Source organism: Trachurus japonicus, chromosome 3 (assembly GCF_045865225.1).
Source record: "Trachurus japonicus isolate A0001 chromosome 3, Traja_1.0".
NCBI lineage: Eukaryota > Metazoa > Chordata > Actinopteri > Carangiformes > Carangidae > Trachurus > Trachurus japonicus.
The window spans coordinates 6,825,956-6,846,919 of record NC_140909.1 but is presented as its reverse complement, the minus strand read 5'-3'; the positions used below and the strand labels follow the sequence as shown (position 1 = coordinate 6,846,919).

Sequence of the window (20,964 nt, the reverse complement as noted above, 5' to 3'; positions counted from 1 at the left end):
TGTAAAAGCAGGAAAATTACACAGCTATACAGCCTGCTAGACTAACCCGGCAAAATAATACCACTGCTTTTATACCGGAAGTTGACGGTGTTACCGGAGAATGTGTAGCCTACAACGTAAATTTTACATACACAGAAGTGCAAATTTCTAAAATCGACTCCTAGATTTTACATTTTTCATAACAATTTATTTAAAAAATAAATAAATAAATAAAAGCAAATCGATCTTGTGAAAAGGAAAAATGCCATAAACAGTTTAGTATTACTGATAAATACGGTTTACAAAAGAAGCCGTTCATTTATTTTATGTTTGTACATAACTATTTGTCCAATTAAAAAAATAAAATAAATTAAAATAACTATCTGTGAGTTTAAAAAAAAGAAAGAAAAGAAAAGAAAAATGTCTATAACACGGAACCATTTGACCGTAGTGAATATTTTCTTCACGGACGTAAATTACTGTTACAAGAAGCCGCTTTGTTGTTGCACTCACTCCAGTGGTTTCGGTGACAATGTTCAGGTTAACTGCGCTCAGGTCGCTGTTTGTCCTGTGTTTCAGGTTTTGACGTTCACAGTTGTTTATTGTGAGAGTGAGTTTGAGTTCCCGCCGCCATGGGAGTGCAGGGGCTGTGGCGGCTGCTGGAGAGCACAGGGAAACCCATCAACCCCGAGACTCTGGAGGGGAAGATCCTGGCTGTCGGTATCCTCATTCCTCCACCTGCTCATCTCTGTTTTATGAGACTTTTACAATATATGCAAAAACTATTTGTAGGATTGATTTGAAGTCACACCTCATAGAAGCTATTGGTGGGGGAAAAAGTCATGCATTTTCCTTTAAAAATATTGTTATGAAGTAAAAGAAGCACTGAAGAAGCACTAAAATCCAAAATGAATAAGTCTGCACTTACTTTGCTTTATGTAGAATTTGTTTTTGGTGTTGGATCTGTTATTAACATACATGATTAAAAGAAAGCTGTTGAAAAGGTTGATTATTTCTTTTAAAGCATTAATGTGAAATAAGTATTGGATATTATCAGGTTGGCTACACAAGACCAAATAACTATAATTTTTCTAAGAATAAGTTTTATAATGTGGTCAACTCAGTGTAGAAATATTGAAAAAAAAGAAAAAGAAATTGATGGTCCTCTTACGTCATCTCAACACAACACAACTTAAACTTTATTTATAGAGCACTTTAAAAACAACCAAAGTGCTGTACAGATCAATAAAAACATACCATTATTAAAATACCATGAAGAACATATGTAAAGTGCAATAGAAAACAAACTATAAGGTCATTTCACAGGGTCAAACTGAGTTTTAAGATAAAAACTAACTTATTAAAAGTAATTTTTGCCTTGGTTTGTTGTTCCTTGTGAGCTGTATTGATGTGTCTGACTTTTCCTCCTGAGCTTTAACCTTAACCAGCCGCCTCCAGACATCAGTATCTGGCTGAACCAGGCCGTGAAGGGAGTGAGAGACCGCGACGGCAACAACGTCCAGAACGCCCATCTCCTCACTCTCTTCAACCGCGTCTGTAAGCTGCTCTTCTTCCGAATCCGGCCGGTGTTTGTGTTTGACGGCGACGCACCGCTGCTGAAGAGGCAGACTCTGGTAGGTCCAGAGGTTCCTGGAGAAACGGTGTTAAAAATATGGATGGATGGATGGATGGATGGATGGATGTGAGTAGGGATGTCACAGTTTTACATTTTCTTGGTACGATTATTGTCAGAGAAATAATCACAGTACTACAATTATCACGATTATTCTGCACTAATTAATTTCACAACACTAATGAATGTGTAAAATCAAATATCGTCAAACAATAATTACATTACTCCTTGTTTACACACAATATTTCAAGTATCTATTAATATATGACCAATTCTTAATCCCCAGGGGAAATGTTTGAGATATTCAGGTCATAAATTCTTATCTATACCAAATATTTGCGTTTATTTTAATCATTTTTTGTTTTGTTTTGCTTTTTTTTTTAATTAAAAATGACACGCTAACATTTAAATTCCTACCAATTCAATGTTACGTTAGTTAAATGGACCAGTATCTGAGCATTTACCTTTATTTTTGCGCACATCTGCAAATAAGGTTCTAACATCAAATTTTTGTGAAAGTAAAGGTATTTAGGAATCTTTATGATCAATTAATTGTGGTGTTTAATACCACGATTAATTGTGAAAACAAGTAATCGTGACATCCCTAGATGTGAGTTAACGTGGTTTTGGCCGTGTCTGTCCTGCAGGCTCTGAGGAGGCAGAGGAAGGAGGAGTTGAGCCGAGAGTCCAAACAGACCAATGAGAAGCTCCTCAAGACGTTCCTGAAGAGACAAGCCATCAAAGCTGCACTTGGAGATCGCAGGTGAGATATGTAACATTTTCATTACATTGTGTCACATGTGGCTCTGTGCATATGCAATTAAAAGTTTAAACTTTAAAGCAGAAGTAAGCGATATTTTTTTATTACACAAGTGTTTGGTTCAACCTGCTCTTGTTTAAGGAAAGAAAATCACAATAATTGAAATTTAAAATCGCAATACTTGGTAAAAATTCGAATCGCAATACTTGTTTAATCAGAATCACAATTTAAAGCAGAAGTAAGCGATATATTTGTGTTAATATAAGTCTTAAATAGTTGTATCTTCCGACAGCAATCACTTACATAGAGTGTTTGGACCGAAACACGGGTCTGTCAGTCACTCTGCTCTGCTCTGAGCCCAGGAGAAAACTTTTCTCGTATCCTACAACCTTTATCCAATGAGGAGAGAGAACGGCATGCAGGGCTGTGTGTGTAGGGACGAGGACCAATAGATCCATGACGAGGGCGGGGGCTGCTAACTCCATCGGCTGACAAGACGTTATGGTGCGTTCAAGGCAACCCGTAACTCGTGTTTTTCCGACCTGTGAAGTCGTACCAGTTCGATCTGGTACGAGTTCACGGGTCAGAAGTTACGAGTGGCCGTTATAGTGACTTTCACAGGTAAAACAGGTCGGAGAAACACGAGTGGGTTGCCTGGAACGCTACAAAGTCGTAAGTCGTGACTTGAAGCCGTAACTTACGGTTTCAAAAGCCTGCCTGGAACGCAGCATTAGCCCAAACGACCGGATCGCTTACTTCTGCTTTAAATGCTCCTCTTACATAATTTTCTACTAAACTAACATTGAAATACTTCAAGTGTCCCTCTTGTTTTTTCCCGGCCACAGTCAGGAACCAATGCCGAGCCTCTCCAGTGTGACCAGGAGTGAGGTGGACGACATGTACGTTCTTCCAGCTCTTCCACCTGCAGAGGAGAACGACAGAAGCAGATCAGAAAGGTTAATAGTTACCAGTTATCATGGATAAAGTGTAGAGTAATTCAGTCCAAATGTCTCATAAATAACTAAATACTTATTTTCATGCATCACATTTGCAAGCGAATTTAAAGGGATAGTTCAACATGTTGGCAAATTGGCCCATTGCCATAATCCCTATAGTCATAGCAGTAGGTTTGTTACCTTTAATTGTCGATGCAAGCTATTTTTAGAGCGGCGGAGCAGAGCCGTGAGCTGCTCAGAGCTACGCTACGGAGGCTCATTTCTTGGTTTCCCTCATCAAACTCATCAAATACACAATCCAACAACTCCACAACGCTCTGGTGGACAAGTTGTGACCTGCACATTCACCACGCTATGAGATAATAACGGAACGCTACCAGACAGAGTTGTTTTAGAGGGAAATTCATGCAAAACCGCTGATGCGTGTTTCTGTCGGGGGCAGTTTTTCATCAAGCAGTCTCTGAATTTCCCTCTAAAACAACTCTGTGTGGTAACGTTGTGTTATTATCTCATAGCGTGGTGAATGTGCAGGTCACAACTTGTCCACCAGAGCGTTGTGGAGTTGTTGGATTGTGTATTTGATGAGTTTGATGAGGGAAACCAAGAAATTCCACTAGCCTCAGTAGCGTAGCTCTGAGCAGCTCGCGGCTCTGCTCCGCCGTTCTAAAAATAGCTTGCACCGACAATTAAAAGTAATGAACTTACTCCTAAAACTATAGGGATTATGGCAAAGGGCCAATTTGCCAAAATGTTGAACTCTCCCTTTAACAAAATGTTCTGCTTTATTCAGTATTATTTCACCTGTAAACTGATACTTTTATCATTTTGCAGCTCAGAGGAGGAGGAAGAGAAAGACTCGGAGGAGGAGATGGACAGTTTTGATGTCTATCAGGTAAACAAACAGAATCGTCACATTATCATTACAGTATATTTTTGTCACTCAGTCTGTCTTTGTGTAAACGCCCAGTTTGATAACAGGTGACTGTGTTTCAGGAGGAGCTGTATGATAATCCCAACTCAGTGGACATCAACTCGGAGGAGTTTGCCTGCCTGCCCCCGGAAATGAAACACGAGATTCTCAAAGACATGAAAGAGTTTTGCAAAAGACGTCGGACCATGTACCAGAAACCTCCAGAGGTGAAGATCCAAAACAACTCACACAAACACTCACCCATCTCCTCTCAGCTCCTCCTGACTCCTCCTGACTCCTCTCCGCTCCCTCGTAGCTCTCGGGAGACTTCTCCCAGTACCAGCTGGCCGGCCTGCTGCAGAGGAACAAGCTGAACCAGCGACTGGAGAGCGTGGAGAAAGAGATGAGCCAGCGCAGCGCCGGCAGCGCCCCACAGCTGTACCAGCAGGACGGGGACGAGAAGGACCACAGCGTCGAGTCACGTCGCCTGGTTTCAGAAGACAACTCCCACTACATCCTCATTAAAGGTGAGATGTGTGTGAAGTGAACCTGCTCTGATTTATCATAGTCACAACTCAACTGCATCATCACACAGGAAACAATAAAGTAGAACAGTAGTTGTGTCTTTGGTTCGTTTAAATCTGTATAGACCAGAGTTTATCTATAAATTAAACACATTTTGGCAAATTCTCCTATCACCATAATCCCTATAGTCATAGCAGTAGGTTCATTACCTTTAAAGGGACAACGAGGAGTTTTGGAAAAGCGTAGCGTTTTCACACTACATTTATGAGCCTCCGCACCGTGAAATACTTTGACCGGCGCAAGACAGACTCATGTTTTCATTCATCAAGAATTAAAGTCAGAGGTTCAAAGAGGTTCACATACCGTCATAGTTCCGACCATAAACGGCGATTCAGCTGCGTTATTCTCATGACTCGCCACGAAACCGAAAGTAAGGAAACGCTGGTCGGCTCGCCCAGCATTTCCACCACCACTAATAATAACAAAATAACGATAGAGACAGAACAATATATTTATCGAAAATGGAGCCATTAACAAGTGGTAACGTAGATTCATCCACATTAATATGAGACTTTTTTATAACTGAATAGAAACTCCTCGTTGTCCCTTTAATTATCGGTGCATGTTGTTTTGAGATCAGCGGGGCAGAGACATGAGCTGCTCAGTGAACACAATGAAGGTGAATGGTACAGGTCCCCTGTCCCTCATCAAACTCATCAAATACACAATCCAACAACTCCACAACGCTCTGGTGGACAAGTTGTGACCTGCACATTCTCCACGCTATGAAATAATTGTGTATAATTATGTAACATTACAACACATGAAGCAAATACTTGGAACTACTTTGCACTTTTGAAATCCCTCCGCCCAGCAGCCGTGTCTGAATGTAGTTCCGGCTGCATTTGCCTCGAAAACAACTCTGTCTCTTAATGTTACATGATTATGTCATAGCGTGGTGAATGTGCAGGTCACAACTTGTCCACCAGAGCGTTGTGGAGTTGTTGGATTGTGTATTTGATGAGTTTGATGAGGGACAGGGAACCTGTACCGTTTACCTCTGTTGTGTTCACTGAGCAGCTCACGTCTCTGCCCCGCTAATCTCACAACAACGTGCACCAATCAATAGAAGGAACAGGGATTATGGCAATAGCAAATTTGCCAAAATGTTGAACTATCCCTTTAAAGACTGCATGATTTGTAAAAACCTTTCTCACTCAGGCTCCGCTAAGAGTAAACCTGTCCCAGAGGACCGGCCTGCAGCTGCTCCCTGGGCTGGCAGCTCCCTGTCAGGCTGCAGAAGACGGGCGGCGGACAGACCTGAGCCGCTGTGGAAAACTATTAGTGAGGAAGAGGAGAAGAAAGAGAAGGAGAAGGAGAAGGAGAAGGAGAAGGAGAAGGAGAAGGAGAAGGAGAAGGTGGGTCCTTCCCCAGAGGAGGCCAAACCCTCAGCATCTAAACCTTCTCATGGAGACACGTCATCACCACCTTCTCCCCGTACGCTCAAGGCCATCCAGGCTGCGATGAACGACAGCTCAGACGAAGAGAAGCTGGATGAGAAGGACGGGAGAGTTTCTCCTCGTACACTGATGGCAATCCAGCAGGTGTTGGCCCAGGAGGAGGAGGAAGAGGCTCCAATCAGCAGCTCGTCTGTCACACTGCAGGCGGACGTCCATCACCCTGCACCACCGGTCGTCATCAGCAGCTCAGAGGAAGAGACCAGACGACCGGATGATGCAAAGTCTTCACCGAATAAAACATCTGCGCACGAGAAAGACGGTTTGATGGTCAGTAGCTCTGAAGACGAGATGGAGGAGGTGATTGGTCAGAGGAATAAAGCTCTTCACATGGCAGTGCAGCAGCAGCAGGAACAACAACCTCCGGAGAGAGAGACGATGTCAGAAGAGGAGACAAAGAAAAGACGAATGACAGAAGATGTGAGGGCAGGAAGTAGAGAGCAGGCGAAGGAGAGAAGAGAAACACCGATCAGAAACAGAGAGGATCCGGTTCAACCACAGGATTCTGCTCCGAACGCGTCCAGTGAAGCTCCAGAGGAAACAAACGGAGACGATGTGAAGACAGACGACGGCGAACGGAGCGAATCAGAAGGTAAAATCACATTCACACCGGCCCAAGCCTCCACGGGGCCCTCTATTATTACTACCAATAATATTGATTATTGACCATTTACACACCTATTACAAACTTATTTCATTTTTTCTAATCTGTCTAATCATGATCCGACCCTGGCATGTTTTTACCCATCTATGGTTTTGAGTATGAAATGGTACCAAATTCAGCTAAAGGTGCAGCCTGCAGTTGATTCACACTTAATATTCAAAGTGATGTAGTACTAAGTGGGATAATTTATGTCATATGGACCAACTAAAATTAACAAAACAAACCAACAGGTAATGCATTTGCTGTAAACACGTCATCTGCTTTTTTTATTTATGGTTTTAAATAAACTGCAACAGGTACAAACGGCACGCACATCCCAAAGAAAGTATGTAATACTGGGTCTGAGTCCGCACACCAGAAGCTGCTCCTTGAAAATTTAATAAACGTGACGTTTCGGGCACCTGCCCTTTATTAGACATTAAGTAATAAAATGGAGACGCACCTCTTTATTTATTTACAACCCCTAGGGTCACCTGATGCAGATAGGTGTGATCAACCAAAGGTGTGAACAATAACAACCTAATCAGAGGAAACATAAGTTGATGCATGTTCATGTCATTCAGATTCATTGGTGCATCAGTACAGTATGTATAAGCACAGGAAAATACATGCAGAGATACAATACAAGAGGGTACAATACAATGCAAAAATAACAGAATACCAATATACACAACTGATTAGGAAATGTTTAAGAGAATTTGTGCAGGTGTAAGACCTGAAATACACATAAATCACACACACACTCATGTGGTATTAAAGGGAAAAAATGTTCAAAGTGTTGTTGAAACTCAGCTATTTTTTCCCTTTAATACCACATGAGTGTGTGTGATTTATGTGTATTTCAGGTCTTACACCTGCACAAATTCTCTTAAATATTTACTAATCAATTGTGTATATTGGTATTCTGTTATTTTTGCATTGTATTGTACCCTCTTGTATTGTATCTCTGCATGTATTTTCCTATGCTTATACATACTGTACTGATGAACCAATGAATCTGAATGACATGAACATGTATGAACTTATATTTCCTCTGATTAGGTTGTTATTGTTCACACCTTTGGTTGATCACACCTGACTGCATCAGGTGACCCTAGGGGTTGTAAATAAGTAAGGAGGTGCGTCTCCACTTTATTACTTCATGTCAAATAAACTGCAACAGCAATGTGAAACAACAACAATTAAGGGGTTTTGTAATTATGCAGGATTTCTCTAGGGATCGACAGAAGTTACTAGACGCACTATAGATTTAAAAATAGTGAATCGCTCTTAGAAAGTCGATGTTAACGAGTTGCGCTGCGTGTTCCCTCAGAGAGCTTCATCGAGGTTTCAGAGGAAGAATTTAAAGAGGAGGATGCAGATGATTCACCCGTGATAGTAAGAGAGGAAGGACGAGCAGCTGGAGTCGACAGAGACCAGACGAAGACGGAGGATAAACCAGAGGAGAGTTCGACCGAGGGTCCGGCCGCTGCTGCTGCTGCTGCTGCTGCTGCTGCTGCTGCTGCTGCTGCTGCTGCTGCTGCTGCTGCTGCTGCTGCTGCTGCTGCTGCTGCTCTGAGATCTGAAGACGACGAGACGGAGACGCAGAGCGACGAGAACGAGCTGAAGGAGGCGACAGAGTCGAGCTCTTCTCCAGCTGTCAATGAATGGGAACACATGGACATGGTCAGTACTTCTATCACATTAATCGATTGACAGTGAGTTGATTAAAGGTGCCATATGGAAGAATGTGGCCAAAAACGGTTACTGCAGTCAAATTCAAAACACAATGATCTGGTTTTTCCTCCCAGTCGTAGCAGCAGCTCAGTGGAAGCAGACTGAGGCTGAAACGCCACTGACGCCGCCGTGACTGGGAGAGAGGGCTAGGTGGCGCAACATGCCAACACGTAAATTCAAAACATAAACATGATTTGCAGTCTGCAAAAAAAGATTTTTAATGTGAATACTCTGGCTGTGCTATTGTTGTTGGTGAGTTCATGTTATATGAACATTATTCCTGAGTCTCTGTGACATATTAGGAGGATTTTACGGCCAGTTGCTTTAGATTTCTTACATACTGTACCTTTAATTATGGCATATATTTAGGTAATCTGTAAACAATTTTTCCTCTTAAAGGGATAGTTCAACATTTTGGCAAATTGTCCCATTGCCATAATCCCTATAGTTTTAGCAGTAGTTTTGATACCTTGAATTGTCAGTGCAGGCTATTTTTCGAACAGCGGAGCAGAGCCACGAGCTGCTCAGAGCTACGCTACAGAGGCTCATGGGATTTCTTGGTTTCCCTCATCAAATAAACAATCCAACAACTCCAAAACGCTCTGGTGGACAAGTTGTGACCTGCACATTCACCACGCTATGAGATAATAACACAACGTTACCAGACAGAGTTGTTTTAGAGGTAAATGCAGAGACTGCTTGCTGAAAAACTGCCCCCGACGGGAACGCGCATCAGCGGTTTTGCATGAATTTCCCTCTAAAACAACTCTGTCTGGTAACGTTCTGTTATTATCTCATAGCGTGGTGAATGTGCAGCTCACAACTTGTCCACCAGAGCGTTGTGGAGTTGTTGGATTGTGTATTTGATGAGTTTGATGATGAGGGAAACCAAGAAATCCCATAATGAGCCTCCGTAGCGTAGCTCTGAGCAGCTCACGGCTCTGCTCCGCCGTTAAATAAAAAAATAGCTTGCACCGACAATTAAATAAAGGTAACGAACCTACTGCTATGACTATAGGGATTATGGCAATGGGCCAAATTGCCAATATGTTGAACTATCCCTTTAAACTGCTGTGTTTCTTTGTGTAATGTAAAAATAAACTGAAATTATTCAACTAAGGATTTTAAATAATTTCCAGATTCCTTTATGGTAAAAAAAAAAAATCAGTCGCAGCTCTACCTACAGTTGTTGTGTAAATGTCTGAGGTTTCAGCTGTGACGTCTGGTCTGAATGTAAAGGGTCAGTTCACCACAGCTTCACCGAGTCAGACGTGTTACACAATGACGGCCAGATTGTGTAACGCTGTTAGGTAAAATGCACAAACACACATCTGTCTGTGTCTCCAGTCAGATCGTACGAACCCACCGGTTTATCGGTCTGATGTGATCGTTGTGTCACCAAAGTGTCTGTGAACTTTCACAGAAGCTTCGTCAGAACAAACAAAGAGTCTGTTATTAACTCCTGTTTACACTTCACGTAACGTGGAGCGGCAGGAAAGGTCGACGGGTTTAAACCTCCTGTTGCCTCAAATTCACCCAATCTGTTCCCTTCCTCCATTCCTCCTTTCTCCCTTCCTTCTTTCCAAAATCCTTATTCCCTTCCTTCTTTCCTTCCTTCCTTTTTCCCCTTCGTCCTTCCTTCCTTCCTTCCTCTTTTGATCCAATTGACTTGATCTGTTCCCTCCCTCCCTCCGTCTTTCTTTCCTTCCCTTTTCCCTTCCTTCTTTCCACAATCCTTTTCCCTTCCTTCTTTCCCTTCTTCCTTCTTTCTTCTTCCTTCCTTGAACGAATCTGTTCCCTCCCTCCATCTTTCTTTCCTTCCCTTTTCCCTTCCTTCTTTCCACAATCATTTTTCCCTCTCTTCCTTCTTTCTTCTTTGAACGAATCTGTTCCCTCCCTCCCTCCATCTTTCTTTCCTTCCTTTCTCCCTTCCTTCTTTCCACAATCCTTATTCCCTTCCTTCCTTCTTTCCTTCCTTCCTTTTTCCCCTTCATCCTTCCTTCCTTCCTTCCTCTTTTGATCCAATTGACTTGATCTGTTCCCTCCCTCTGTCTTTCTGTCCTTTCTTTTTCCCTTCCTTCTTTCCCTTCTTCTTCCTTCCTTGAACGAATCTGTTCCCTCCCTCCATCTTTCTTTCCTTCCTTTTTCCCTTCTTCCTTCTTTCTTCTTTCTTCTTTGAACGAATCTGTTCCCTCCCTCCCTCCATCTTTCTTTCCTTCCTTTCTCCCTTCCTTCTTTCCACAATCCTTATTCCCTTCCTTCTTTCCTTCCTTCCTTTCTCCCCTTCGTCCTTCCTTCCTTCCTTCCTCTTTTGATCCAGTTGACTTGATCTGTTCCCTCCCTCCATCTTTCTTTCCTTCCTTTTTCCCTTCTTCCTTCTTTCTTCTTTCTTCTTTGAACGAATCTGTTCCCTCCCTCCCTCCATCTTTCTTTCCTTCCTTTCTCCCTTCCTTCTTTCCACAATCCTTATTCCCTTCCTTCTTTCCTTCCTTCCTTTTTCCCCTTCGTCCTTCCTTCCTCTTTTGATCCAATTGACTTGATCTGTTCCCTCCCTCCATCTTTCTTTCCTTCCTTTTTCCCTTCCTTCTTTCCCTTCTTCCATCCTTCTTCTTCCTTCCTTGAACGAATCTGTTCCCTCCCTCCATCTTTCTTTCCTTCCCTTTTCCCTTCCCTCTTTCCACAATCCTTATTCCCTTCCTTCCCTCCCTTTGTCCTGACTTTCTTCCTCTTTTGATCCAATTGATCGATGATTGATTGACCTGATCTGTTTCTTCCCTTCTTTCCCTTCTTCCCTCCTTCCTTCCTTGAATCCTTCCTCGAAGCTGTTCCCTCCCTCCATCTTTCTTTCCTTCCATTTTCCCTTCCTTCTTTCCACAATCCTTTTCCCTCCCTTCCTTTCTTCCTTCCCTTTTGACCCAATTAAACCAATCTGTTCCCTCCCTCCTTCTATCTTACCTTCCCTTTTCCCTTCCTTCTTTCCCTTCTTCCATCCTTCTTCTTCCTTCCTTGAACGAATCTGTTCCCTCCCTCCATCTTTCTTTCCTTACCTTTCCCTTCCTTCTTTCCACAATCCTTTTCCCTCCCTCCCTTCCTTTCTTCCTTCTTTCCCTTCGTCCTTACTTCCTTCTTTTTTGATCCAATTAAACCAATCTGTTCCCTCCGTCCTTCTATCTTACCTTCCTTTTTCCCTTCCTTCTTTCTTCCCATCTTTCCCTTTGTCCTTCCTTCCTTCCTTCCCTCCTTCCTTCCTTCCTTCCTTCCTTCCTTCTTTCCCTTCGTCCTTACTTCTTCCTTCCTTTTTGACCCAATTAAACCAATCTGTTCCCTCCCTCCTATCTTTCCTTGGTTTTTCCCTTCCTTCCATCTTTCCCTTTGTCCTTCCTTCCTTCCTTCCCTTCGTCCTTACTTCTTCCTTCCTTTTTGACCCAATGAAACCAATCTGTTCCCTCCGTCCTTCTATCTTACCTTCCTTTTCCCCTTCCTTCTTTCCTCCCATCTTTCCCTTTGTCCTTCATTCCTTCCTTCCTTCCTTTCTTCCTTCCTTCCTTCCTTCCTTCCCTTCGTCCTTACTTCTTCCTTCCTTTTTGACCCAATTAAACCAATCTGTTCCCTCCGTCCTTCTATCTTATCTCTATCTGTGTGTGTGTGTGTGTGTGTGTGTGTGTGTGTGTGTGTGTGTGTGTGCAGGAGGAGCTGGAGGCTCTGGAGAGCTCCCTGCAGGTGGAGCAGACCAACCTGAGGGAGCAGAAGCAGCAGCAGGAGCGGATGGCCAACTCCGTGACGGGACAGATGTACCTGGAGAGTCAGGTGAAGCAGAGAGACCAACACACACCAGCATGCACTGCACACACACACACACACACACACACACACACACACTGTTACACACTGTTGCTGGGCCAAGAGATAGATGACTGACGACCCGGAGCAGGTGTGAGACCAGGATAAGTTTCTTTGTGGCGTCTCGTGCCAAAAACTTCCAAGAACTATGACGTGAATTCACTCCCACACACCGTCATCGTTTCTCCGGCGTAAAATCACCAGGAGAATTAGTCAGAGTCTGATGACAGGAAAGGATTTTATTTTTAATTACATTAACTGGGCCAAAACAACCACAGGTTTACTGCTGCAGGTTTTAAAGGGATAGTTGTTCAACATTTTGGCAAAGTAGTCAGTCGTAGGAGTACAGTAGGTTTGTTACCTTTAATTGTCGGTGCAAGCTATTTTTAGAACGGCGGAGCAGAGCCGTGAGCTGTTCAGAGCTACGCTACAGAGGGAGGCTCATGGGATTTCTTGGTTTCCCTCATCATCAAACTCATCAAATACACAATCCAACAACTCCAAAACGCTCTGGTGGACAAGTTGTGACCTGCACATTCACCACGCTATGAGATAATAACACAACGTTACCACACAGAGTTGTTTTAGAGGGAAATACAGAGTCTGCTTGCTGAAAAACTGTCCCTGAACGCAACTCATATCAGCGGTTTTGCATGAATTTCCCTCTAAAACAACTCTGTGTGGTAACGTTGTGTTATTATCTCATAGCGTGGTGAATGTGCAGGTCACAACTTGTCCACCAGAGCGTTTTGGAGTTGTTGGATTGTGTATTTGATGAGTTTGACGAGCGAAACCAAGAAATCCCATGAGCCTCCGTAGCGTAGCTCTGAGCAGCTCACGGCTCTGTTCTGCTGTTCTAAAAATAGCTTGCATCGACAATTAAAGGTAACAAACCTACTGCTATGTCTATAGGGATTATGGCAATGGGCCAATTTGCCAAAATGTTGAACTATCCCTTTAAAAGCACAATCTAAATGTTTTTAAATCTAAATAAATCGTGTCTGTATCTTTAACAAAGTACACACCCTGGATAATTATATTGAATGTTATCAAATGTTTTCCTCTGGGGAACCAGGAGCTGCTGCGTCTGTTCGGCGTGCCGTTCCTGGTGGCGCCGATGGAGGCCGAGGCTCAGTGTGCGGCGCTCGACCGGGCCGACCAGACCCACGGGACGATCACAGACGACTCGGACGTGTGGCTGTTCGGAGGCCGACACGTCTACAGAAACTTCTTCAACCAGAACAAATACGTCGAACACTACCAGTTCAGTGACCTGCAGAACCAACTGGGTCAGTGCTGCAGTCAGTCAATCAATCAATCAATCAATCAATCAATCAATCATCAGTTGATTTCCTATTGTCCTTTTTACCATGTTTCCATATAATAGCACCAATAAGAGTTGAAGGAACAAAAAAAATGTCTTTTCCATGTGTTAAATCGACTTTGTTTCTCTGTTTTTATGCAAAATAAATCCAGAAAAATAAGTTTGTGAGCTTTTTAAAATCAAAATCAAATCAACTTTATTAGTTTCTGGACATTACAGCCTATTTCCAATCAGATCTATTAAATCTAGTAACCACTCAGTAAACTGCTGGAAACAGTATCGCTGTCATTTAATGAGTTTGTTCATAAGTTCTCTGTGAACCCTGCGAGCTGCCGTAGTCTCTTGTCAGCTATTTCTGAGCAACGTATTTATCCATTTAGTTTTTTTATTCAGTTGAAATGGGAGAGTAGGGTTTTGAAATAGTGCAATGGTGACACATTACAGCAGGAATCTGATAAGCTAATATTGGACGTATCAGCGACAGGTGTTAGTGGCTGATGAGCTGTCAGCACAACTGACCGCAGACGGTCCATTAACTGACCCCCCGTCTGTGTCCGTCTCTTCTAGACTCGGCCGTTCCTTTTCAGATTAGGTCGATCTGTAATCTCTCTTTCTCTCCCCCTCTCTCTCTCAGGCCTGGACCGGACCAAGCTGATAAATCTGGCCTACCTGCTGGGCAGCGACTACACCGAGGGCGTGCCAGGGGTCGGATATGTGACCGGTATGGAGATACTGAATGAGTTCCCGGGGCCGGGGATGGAGCCTCTCCTACAGTTTAGGTGAGTGTTTGATCCAGGGTCTGGAGTAAATTAATGTGTCAATCATCTGAAACCAAAATAAAAACAAAAAGTCTGATGTGATGAAGCATTTAAATCTTGATAAGAGATTTACGGTAAACAAAATAGCAAAGGTTTGTGGTTTGATTTGATTTATCTTATTTGGATCCCCATTAGCTGATGTAATACACATCAACTATTCTTCCTGGGGTCCGATCAGTATGTAACAATAAAAATACAAACCAGAAATACACAATCAAAGCATAACAAAAAGATTTACAAACATAAAAAAATTATCCATGAATAGTCTACATAAACAACATACAGTATGTAAAAGTAACAGCATATAACCAATTAGCCTGTGCATATTCTCATTTGTCCAGGTCATATAGTATCTCAAAGGAATTTTTTCAACTGGACTTGGTTATTTGTCTAGGAAGACATAGGGCACTTAACGAAGTCGAAACCAACTTTCCATCAAAGACAGTCATTCAAACGACTGCACTTGGAGCAAAAAAGGGAACCAGTGACATGATCATCAGCCTTGTGAACGCCCACACAAGAGGTTAAATACCTGGGTCTCACACCAGATAGTTGGACCAGTCCCAGCCTGGTCAGATGCGTACATGAACTGATGAAGCCTCTTGGATGAGAGGTGAAACGTCTTCCTAGACAAATAACCAAGTCCAGTTGCTTTCGATTGAAAATTCCTTTGAGACATACAGGTAATACTCAGAAAATTAGAATATCGTGAAAAAGTTCATTCACTTCCCCATGATTGCGAACTGTACTGAACCAGACAGAGAGCTTTTAAAGGCTCAGGAACCCTTTGCAGGTGTTTTGGATTAATTGGCTGACAATTTGAGCTACAACATTGAACTTTTTCACGATATTCAAATTTTTTGAGACTCTGATTTTGGGGTTTTCATAAGCTGTAAGCCATAATAATCAAAATTCTAACAAATAAAAGCTTGAAATATCTTGCAATGCCTGTTATGAGTCTAAATAATATATTCATTTCACCTTTTAAGTTGAATTACTTAAATGAATGAACGTTTTCACGATATTCTAATTTTCTGAGTATTACCTGTATAACCAATTATCTAGACATCTAATCAGGTAGTATCTAACAAAAGATAGAGCTCAGATTTTTTTTCTTTCATTTCTCCTTTATTTATTCAGGGAAGGTAAATTGAGAGCGAGCTCTCTTTTTCAATGACGCCCTGATTACAAAAACACAATTATACAATATACAAGGTCATGATCCACAATTACATACAGGTTGTAAAACATTCGATAATAAGTTTTTAAAACTATCTAAGGAAATAAGATGATCCAGTTTCAGACAGTTTTGTAGGTTATTCCACTTTTGGGGGGCTTAAAACTGAATGGCGGTCTTCCCCAATTCTGTCCTGATACTGGGAATTTGTAAAACCAAGGTGTCCTGTGAACGAGTGTGCAAGTTACAAATTCTAAGTGAGATTAAGCTGGTAAGATAAACAGGTAAAATTTCAAGTAAAGCTTTGTAAATAAAAACCATGCAATATTGTTCCCTCCTTACACTTCAGGATGGCCAGCCAACCTTATTATAAAGAACACAGTGATGGGTTCGGAACACATCTCCAGTAATAAAACGAAGAGAGGAGTGATAAAGTGCATCAGCTAGATACAGCTACATACACAAGTATTATAAATAAAGAATATAGAAATAAAGGCTTATTAAAGTCTGTTCATGTCTTCTCTCCTCCAGTAAATGGTGGCTGGAGGCTCAGGAGAAGAAGCGCCTGACCTCTGACCCTCGCGACACGAAGGTGAAGAAGAAACTGCGAGGACTCAAGCTGCAGCCGGGCTTCCCCAACCCGGTGGTGGCTCAGGCGTATCTGGAGCCGGCGGTGGAGGAGTCGGACAGCGCCTTCAGCTGGGGACGGCCGCAGCTCGACATGATCAAACAATATCCTTTGTCTCTGTTTCTGTGTGTGTGTGTGTGTGTGTGCGTGCGTGCGCAGGGCCGTTGCTAGGAATTCTGGGCCCCCTTAAAGAATACTAAAGTGGGCCCCTCCCCCTAACTTTTCCTTTTTTTTTCTTAGACTACCGTACGTATGTATTATCGTTTTTTATTTAGCCTTCTTTGTTTTGATGCTAATGCAGCATTACACTGCAAAAACTCAAGTATCTTAGCAAGAATATTTGTCTTATTTCTAGTCAAAATGTCATTCCTAGTCAAAACAAATCTCATTCTACTTAAAATAAGACACATCATATTAAAAGTAGCTTGTTTTTAGACACTTTTTACTTCTTTCAAGCAGATTTTCACTTGGAATAAGTAGAAAAAATCTGATAGTGGAGCAAGTTTTTCTTCCTTATTACAAGCACAAAAAACTTACTTTCACTGTCAGATTTTTCTATTTATTGTGAATTTAAGTGAAAATGATCTAAAAACAAGTTAATTTTTAGGTAATGAGTCTTATTTTAAGTGGAAAAAGATTAGTTTTGACTAGAAATGAGACATTTGGACAAGAAATAAGACAAATATTCTTGGAAAGATGTTGAGTTTTTACAGTGTACTATGAGTATTAGTCAGGGTCTTACGCAGAATAAATCAGTCATACAAAGATTAGACTACTGGGGTTTTTTATGGGCCCCACTGGACGCTGGGCCCCTAGAGTTATCATCACCTTTCTCCCCTATACAACGGCCCTGTGTGTGTGTGTGTGTAAATTGTGTGAACTTTCCTGAGCTGCTGCTTCACGTTCTGTCTGAATCGTTTTGGATGGAGCAGCCGGAGGACGGAGGAGACTCTGCAGCCGGTGATGAAGCAGCTCAACTCACAGCAGGTAACTAACTGGGAGAGACCCCAGGGAAATAAACTGGGAAAAAAACTCAATGACATTAAAGGAATAGTTCACCAAAAAATGAAATTCCTTACCCTCATGCTGATGAATACTCTGGAGTAGTTTTTTATTCCTCAAAAAGCATCTGGAGACCCGGGAGACCAGTTCATAGTCCAACGAAATCCTTATATAAGAGTCATTAGCGCCCGGCACAAAAAGTCCATAAAACTACACAAAAACCATTTAATATTCCTCCACACTCGTCCGCTGCAATCCAAGTGTCCTGAAGGGATATAGTCCAGAGTTTACTCGAAACGACCTTATTTAGGACATTTTTGAAGCCTGAAAAGTCCTGTATTGCGCTCTGACGTTCACGCGCCCCAGGCAAATTCAATACAGGACTGTTTAGGCTGTAAAAATGTCCTAAATTACATTTCTGTATATCCTCATATCTGCATTAAGAAGAACAGTCAGCAACCGAATGGGATTATTAATTAGTGTGATGTTATGTGTAAAATTAATTGAAATTAAATTGTGAAATTAGTCAAAAGAAGTTCTAACAGTCAAAGTTTTTTAAGCTTTTTTTGGGTTCATGTGATGGTGAGAGCAGATAGATAGATAGATAGATAGATAGATAGATAGATAGATAGATAGATAGATAGACAGATAGACAGATAGATAGATAGATAGATAGATAGATAGATAGATAGATAGATAGATAGATAGATAGATAGATAGATAGATAGATAGATAGATAGACAGATAGATAGACAGATAGATAGACAGATAGATAGACAGATCCCAAGCTGGGAAATTACAGTGCAGCTGCAGCAGCATTACACACAGTGACGATAACAACATATAGGATAAGAATATAAAGAACAAACTATACATCATAAAATAGCAATAGCAAATAAAATGTAATGTACAAAAGTATATACAACAAACTGGCAGTGTTGATTTTAGTACAAAGTAAGTAAGAGTCTGACAGAGTAGGACTGAACGGGTTGAGTCACTGGACTGCCCACACTTAAAGTAAACTACAAGTAAAGAACTAAGATAGTAAATAAGCTCTAAGACATTTGAATAAACCGTTGTCAGAGTAGTTGGCCAGAAATATTTTTATGACCAACACAGATGGATTAAAGTGACCTAACACTAAGGAAAAACTAATTATAAAGTATTTTCTGCCATTGAAAGATGTAGCTGCACCAACAAATCCAGTGACAATACTCAACAACACTGACTTGGGGTCAGTGAAGGCATCATCTCTGAGCTCGCATGATGAGGTTAAGGGAATAGTTCACCAAAATGCCACAAAAAAAATGTCACCCTCATGCTGATGAATACTACTACTGGAGTAGTTTTTTATTCCTCAAAGTGCATCTGGAGACCCGGGAGGCCGGTTCGTAGTCCAACGAAAACTTTACATGAGATTAATAGCGCCCGACGTCCATAAAACTACACAAAAACCATTTAATATTCCTCCACACTGCTCGTCCTGAAGGGATATAGTCCAGAGTTTACTCGAAACGACCTCATTTAGGACATTTTTACAGCCTGAACAGTCCTGTATTGCGCTCTGACGTTCACGCGCCCCAGGCAAATTCAATACAGGACTGTTTGAAAGCTCTAAGCTGTCGGAGTAGTTGGAGAAAAATAAATAATAGATCTTTATGACCAAAATAGTTGGATAAAAGTGACCTAACACTAAGGAAAAACTCATTTTAAAGCATTTTCTGCCATTGAAAGATGTAGCTGCACCAACAAATCCAGTGACAATACTCAACAACACTGACTTGGGGTCAGTGAAGGCATCATCTCTGAGCTCGTATAACAATGAGGTTAAGGTGAACTCGGCCTCCCTGAGTAGAAATGAATAAAATCACTTTGTCGTCTCGTCGTATGTTTTGATTCTACACATCTTCTCTCTCTCTGTCTCCGTTTGGGTTCAGACTCAGCTGAGGATCGACTCGTTCTTCCGCCTGGCGCAGCAGGAGAAGCAGGCGATCCGCAGCCAGCGACTCCGCCGAGCCGTCACCTGCATGAAGAGGAAGGAGAGGGAGAGCGAAGAGGAGGAGGAGGAGGAGGAGGAGAAACACTCACCTGTCAAATCTAAGAGAGGAGGAGAGAAGGATGCAAACAAGACTCCAAAGAAAGGAAAAGGAGAGAGAGAGAAGGAGAAGGAGGGAGAGGAGGAGGAGGGGAGAAGGTCTGTGGTGGGAGGAGGGTTTCTGGGGTCGGAGGTCGTCGGTGAATCTCCAGTTCCTCCTCTGAAGGACGGGAGCAGCAGCAGCAGCAGCAGCAGCCTAGAGTCCTGCACTGTGGCGGCTTCACCTCAGTCTAATAATAATAATATTAATAGTAATAAGATTAATAATAATAATAATAATATCAGTCGTCCAGCTCAGAGGGTTCAGAGTGGCAGCAGCTCCGGTGACGACAGCGATGGCGGTTGTGAGGTCGCCATGGTCACGGCCCGATCCGTCTTCGATGGCGCCCGACGAGGCCAAAGAGGAAAAAGCACGAGAGCGAGAGGAAGAGGAAGAGGAAGAGGAAGAGGAAGAGGGAGGAAGAAGTGAGGAAAAGAAAAAACACTGAACCGTCAAAAACATAAATTATCTTAAATAACATGAACATGTGACACACTCCTGAACAACGTCGTTGTTTATATTTATGATAGAAAAGTAAAAAAAAAAAGCATCATGTTGTCAACACCTATGAATTGAGCTTCGTGTGTGTGATGGAATATTTGTTTTGTAAACTATTTATGTGACTGTTTGTTTTATTTTTTACCTGTTTGGTGGTAAAAAAGAAAAAAAAATGTGAATGGATAAAAAATATTTTTGCATTACAACTATTTTCCACAGCAGATCAGTCACTTGTCGTTTGTTGTGCTGATGAAGTTTTGGTGCAAAACGTCACTTACATTATTACATCTATCTATCTATCTATCTATCTATCTATCTATCTATCTATCTATCTATCTATCTATCTATCTATCTATCTATCTATCTATCTATCTATCTATCTATCTATCTATCTACCCCGTCTCTCTGTCTTTCTTTCTTTCTACCCTTATCTCTCTATCTCTACCTCTTTCTATCTATCATCCCCCTCTCTCTGTCTCTTTCTGTCTTTCTTTCTTTCTCTCTATCCATCCACCTCTTTCTTTCTTTCTACCCTTCTCTCTTTGTCTCTTTCTTTCTTTCTATCTATCTATCTATCTATCTATCTATCTATCTATCTATCTATCTATCTATCTACCCCGTCTCTCTGTCTTTCTTTCTTTCTTTCTACCCTTATCTCTCTATCTCTACCTCTTTATATCTATCATCTCCCCCTCTCTCTTTCTGTCTTTCTTTCTTTCTTTCTCTCTATCCATCCATCCACCTCTTATTTTCTTTCTACCCCTCTCTCTTTGTCTCCTTCTTTCTTTCTTTCATTCATTCATTCATTCATTCTATCCATCTATCCATCCATTCATCTATATGATAAAACAGTCATTCCTACCCACATTGATCTGAGCTGTA

At 41.8% G+C, this 20,964-nt stretch overlaps 1 protein-coding gene across 1 annotated transcript; it reads left to right on the top strand.

Annotated features, from left to right (window-relative positions):
* The first annotated feature begins 470 nt into the window (after positions 1-470).
* On the top strand, positions 471-20,058 carry ercc5 (excision repair cross-complementation group 5). Its single transcript, XM_085772918.1, is given in 16 exon segments — positions 471-699; positions 1,438-1,613; positions 2,260-2,375; positions 3,218-3,328; positions 4,160-4,220; positions 4,322-4,465; positions 4,555-4,765; positions 5,985-6,872; positions 8,257-8,425; positions 8,504-8,609; positions 12,348-12,467; positions 13,576-13,789; positions 14,459-14,603; positions 16,351-16,551; positions 17,350-17,434; positions 19,387-20,058. Coding segments are annotated over 16 exon segments (3,507 nt in total). The 5' UTR covers positions 471-611.
* Positions 20,059-20,964: the final 906 nt, after the last annotated feature.